Genomic DNA, 4,984 nt, shown 5'->3' with positions numbered 1-4,984 from the left:
ACACATTATTTCTTGCAGGAGAGTCAGGGCACTAATATGTTAATAAAATGAATTGACTGTCTGTTATTGCTGGGTATGTCAGTAAACATGTTCATGAGTTGTCCTAGTAGGCTACTTACAAGTTCAAGGAGATGGAGCTGTAAGTTGGGCTCTTTCTCAGCCATGTCATTATACCTTCATGTGAATAAAATAATGTATCAGACTGCTATCCATAGAATAACCTATCTATACAGTTTGATAATGTATCAGACTGCTATCCATAGAATATATCAACCTATCTATACAGTTTGACAAAATCTCTCACTCATCTTTGACTATGCAGAGGTGGATCTTAGACTTCATAGACATAGCCAGCAGGTTTATGGGAATTTTGTATTTGTACTTGAATTTTGTCATTGTATTTCTCTCCTGTGTTTAAGTTTTTGTTACCACTCCCTTGTATTATTCCCTGAAATAATAATACAAAATTGATCACAAAAAAAGAAATCACTCACTCATGCATCAGGAAGGGCCTGTCCGTGTACAGCCAGTTCCTCATGTCCTTAGCTGTTATATAGGAGGGGACCTCCACCGGACGTTTCAGCAACATGAACGCCTTCATGAGCTTTTTCTGCAAAAGAGGGAGACACACATTAAAGTTTTAACAGTTTATCTCCTGTGCATTTGTGCCTGACTTGTTGTCCGTAGTTTCAACTTACCTCCCCGTGGAATAGGGCTTTATAATCATAACCACCCTCCATATTAACTGTGGTCATGGTAACATAAGGGAGGGAGAAACATGAAAAACCAACGAGTTAAAACAGCAAGTAACTATAAAATATAGACACATATAAAAAATATTATACTGAATTTCTGATACATTGGAGGAATAAATACCGAATGAAGAGCAATCAATAATGGTTATTGATCGTGAATACTTGTGAATACTAATAAAACGCAGTGACAGTCGAGTGTACTAATAAAACGCTAGAGAGTCGAGTATATTCTGCCAGGTCAAAACTTCTGTGACTGAACCATGTGCGGAATGTTAAAACATTGTTTGTGACTACATTATTATACGTTCTGAGTCAGAACTTCTGATACATTATTGCGTCGGGTCGCTGAGAGATGTGTTCTCATTGGAGGGTGACAGCGCCACTCAGTGGTAGAAGAATGTTACTGCACCGTAACTGGACTGAGATGCCATCTGTTTGAGGGGGATAATAATGACCATGACTCTTGAGAGTGGGCCTGTCGCCTAACGGTGTTTAGTTAATTACAACTCCAGGTAAAACACATCCAGACTGATGAGCTCATTAGAGCATCCATAAAAGTCCGGAAAATAACATTTCAGAATAAAAGTTAGAAAAATTAAAAAATCAGAATAAAAGTCAGAAAAATACAATTTCAGAATAAAAGTCAGAATAATTTAATTTCTGAATAAAAGTCAACATTTCAGAATAAAATACAGGAAAAGTTGCCTACAAGTTTGCTGATGAGGGCAAATGGTAGCGATGAAAACAAATGGATTATTTCAGCTTTGCAAAATGTTCAGGCCCTGTATGTTTTCCTTGATACTGTTGCTCTACATGCTATTTGGTGTGACTAAGCTTGAGTTGTGGACTGTGGAGATTTTACAAAAGATGAAAAGTAATTTTCATGTTAAGATTATATTGAGTGATTAGAATGTTGAGTATTGACTACTGCAATTGTACCCTAGTTGATCGAGGCATACAGTTATTAATTTAAGTTATTAATTCCCACTCTGTATTATTTTATACAGAAGAGTGGAGCTTCCTCATGCTTTCTCTTATTCCCTCTCACTTTCTGAACTAGTTTTGACCCAGCCTCTGTGTACTGCTTTCTCACAGTCTTCAACCCCTTCATCATGGGAGGACTGATGATGTGGAAGGTACCCCCCCCCACACACACACACACACCTATCAAACCACACACCTATCCAACCACACTTACACACACACCACATGAAAATAGGTTTAAAGAAAACAATGCTCTCCATCTTCAGTTGTGTCAGTGTGCGGCTAACCAATATGTATTTTTAAGGTTAGATTGGGGTAGGCCTACATACTGGTAGTGGTTCCAAAACGGCCTGAACTGACTTAATCGAAACATGTTGGAACTTTCGAACAAGCAGGGGGAAATATCAAATGTGTGACTGAAGATTCACAATGACAGCTCAAATTTGCAAAAGTTCATTAAGGCCTAGGAGTTTCCCTTGTATCTTTGGTGGTAATGTATTGAAGACAGCTATGCAATAAGTCAAGTAACCTAATGTGCAATATTGTTAGTATAGGTGTATTAAGGTTTATGTGATGAATGTTGTTGAATGAAAATATACATTCAACTCCATGCATTACTGACCTCAATAACACAACGGTTTAAACAGTCATTTTAATTGGGAACCATTAATAGAATCATTCAGGAACCGAATCATTAAGAGGAACCAGAATTGGTATCGACATTGATCAAATCCTAACAGCCTCTGTAACACTTACATTCTAAAGAGGTAGGCTGTTCTAGTGTTAAACTACCCTCAACATTCCATACTAAATGATTTGGATGGTTAATATACACAAATGATTAATAAAGAACAGGCATTGGATATTTTTCCCAATTGTTTTATTGTAGCAGTACAAACACACATTTACTTAGATTTCTGGCTCTGTGCCTGTGCCTTCAGCACCTTGACGACAATTTTCTGCTCCTCAATCAGGAAAGCACGCTTGATCCTGAGAGAAGGAAGGAGAGCCAGAGACAGGGGTTAGTGGTGTCGATGGCATTCAAGCGCTGGTCTCAAACTATTAAGACACATTGTTCATGACAGACTAGATTACATTGTTCAGCATACAATTCATATTTGGACACAAACTCTTTATCTCTGCATTATCAAAAGGGTGTCAATTTACTTGACTTAATCTAGAACGGTTTGTACATCTAACATTCACAAATAATGTAAGAGCAATCTTAGATCTGGTTGCAGTACAATTAGCTATGCAGTCCACAAGGTGTACAAATCACTCAAATTAATTAAAATGACTTTCTCAAACTCATCTTTGGGATTTGCAGATAGTATCAGATGCATTGCATCACACTCGGATGGAAAATCACATCCTTCCAGTCATTCCCCAGATTGGACCCATTTCCTTCATAAAATATACTAGTGACGTTTCTCTTACCTGTCACGCACACACTTGGCGCACATGGAACCGCCATAGGCTCTGTTGACGTGCTTCTTAGTCTTGGAAAGCCTCATCAGAACCTGGGGTCTAACAGCACGGACCTACAGGACAAAGCATAAATGTGACAATGTTATCACTAGCAGCATAACAAATGATTTACACCCCTTACAGACAGCAAGCAAAATGGATTCCTCATTAGCTAAGAATAACACTTAAATTGTGATTTCAACTTTAACAGATTTCTTGGCTTCATCTGAAGAGATGTGAAGGAGGGAAAATCCTCAACTCAAGTTTAGTTGGCCAACGTGCTTATTGGACAAACTCAGGTAGCGCTCTAGCTTTTTCTCCTGTTTCATGTCCAAAGAACATGAGCCTTTATCTTGGCTTTCGGATCAGTACCAATGACAGAAAGAGGGGTGATGAATGGAAACCATGTGACTTAAGGTCCTGGAATGGATCAACAAGATGAGATGCAGGCCTAGAGAAGTGTTCCAAGAACATCAAGACGATTGCTTGGCGATTAAAACACCATGCAAACATGTATGAAAAAAAGCAAACCACCCAGTTAGTAAGTAGACTGAGCCTGTGAAAATAACAGAACTTACTCCACGCAGTCTCCCTGGGCAGATGCCACAAGCTGACTTGGGGGCCTTGCCCACCTTCTTGGTGTACAGGTACACAATGCGGTTACCAGGCGTCCGGGACCTAATAGCAAAGAACAGGAAAGGGAATTGAAAAAACAAAACACTTATTAAGCATGACTGACAACACTGTCACAGTAAGACACTAAGTCGAGACTTGACATGGTACACATTTCAAATAAAACACGCAATGCACTAAGTAGCTACAGTTCTCAAAAGACTTTGGCATAGTGTAAATCGTGAGCTTAGAATTATAAGGTTCCATCTCCGTTTAGGGTAGTTCAGAGATATTGAGCGTCAAAGTTTTTACATTCCATTATGTTTTGTGAGATGGAACCGTTGTATTTTATGAATTATTAACTCAAAAATGTCAACATTTTAAAAAATAACACCACACAGGCATTCATAAACACCTAATGGATCAGATTATGTAAAAAACTCAATTTTGACAAAAATGGAGATGGAACCTTATAATTCTAACGTCACGAAATGTTGAAGGCAAGCACTCATGCAGTCACATACACAGGAGAAGTCACAACTGGATGAGGGAACTGCAGGGCAACAACATGTCTACTTACAGCCTGGTTTTGTTGGAGGCGGTGTTGTAGGACAACCTACGACGGTAAGTCAGGCGTTGGACCATGTTGATACCTGAAAATAAATGGGAATGGTTAGTATGCCGAGGTCTAACGATTCGCTAAAAAATGTGTATAGCTCGATTGCTGCTAATGAACGGTCACATTCTCCCGCTGCCTCCCAGTCCATAACACTAGCTGACAAGCTCATTTGATAGCCGACCATTGAATGAACAGTTTACTAGTTAGGTTCAGTTAATATCTCAAATTCACACGACAAGCGCTGGGACTTCAAATAGATGTCATGACAAATGCTGAATGTCTGTTTTGGTACCATACAGCAGGCTTTACCCCTGCTTGGGGCTACCGAGGGCATGATTATTTGGGACTGTAAACAGGCAACAAGAACAGTGTCGGAAAACCAGCAAATAAGTCAATATAATAATTAACATGTAGACCGTTTACAGGGCTATGCATATATGTTTTTAAAAATATGGTGTATTATTTCAAAACCGCAGATTGGGACAGATTACTTTTATATAATTTTGAGAGCGAATAAGTTCCGCCATACCTGCTATCACCGTAACCG

General features: G+C 38.9%; 1 protein-coding gene across 1 annotated transcript; it reads right to left on the bottom strand.

The window, feature by feature from the left end:
* Positions 1–2,583: 2,583 nt before the first annotated feature.
* On the bottom strand, positions 2,584–4,984 carry rpl34 (ribosomal protein L34). The gene is made up of 5 exons (XM_080542886.1): positions 4,967–4,984; positions 4,399–4,471; positions 3,785–3,884; positions 3,177–3,280; positions 2,584–2,729 (listed from the first exon to the last, which is right to left on the bottom strand). The coding sequence occupies exons 2-5, from the start codon at positions 4,461–4,463 to the stop codon at positions 2,645–2,647; spliced, it is 354 nt and encodes a 117-aa protein (XP_080399012.1). The 5' UTR covers positions 4,464–4,471; positions 4,967–4,984; the 3' UTR covers positions 2,584–2,644.

This window comes from Nansenia antarctica, assembly GCF_963989245.1.
Source record: "Nansenia antarctica genome assembly, chromosome: 12".
Lineage (NCBI taxonomy): Eukaryota > Metazoa > Chordata > Actinopteri > Argentiniformes > Microstomatidae > Nansenia > Nansenia antarctica.
The sequence above is the reverse complement of the archived record's forward strand: the minus strand, read 5'-3'. Positions and strand labels throughout refer to the sequence as shown.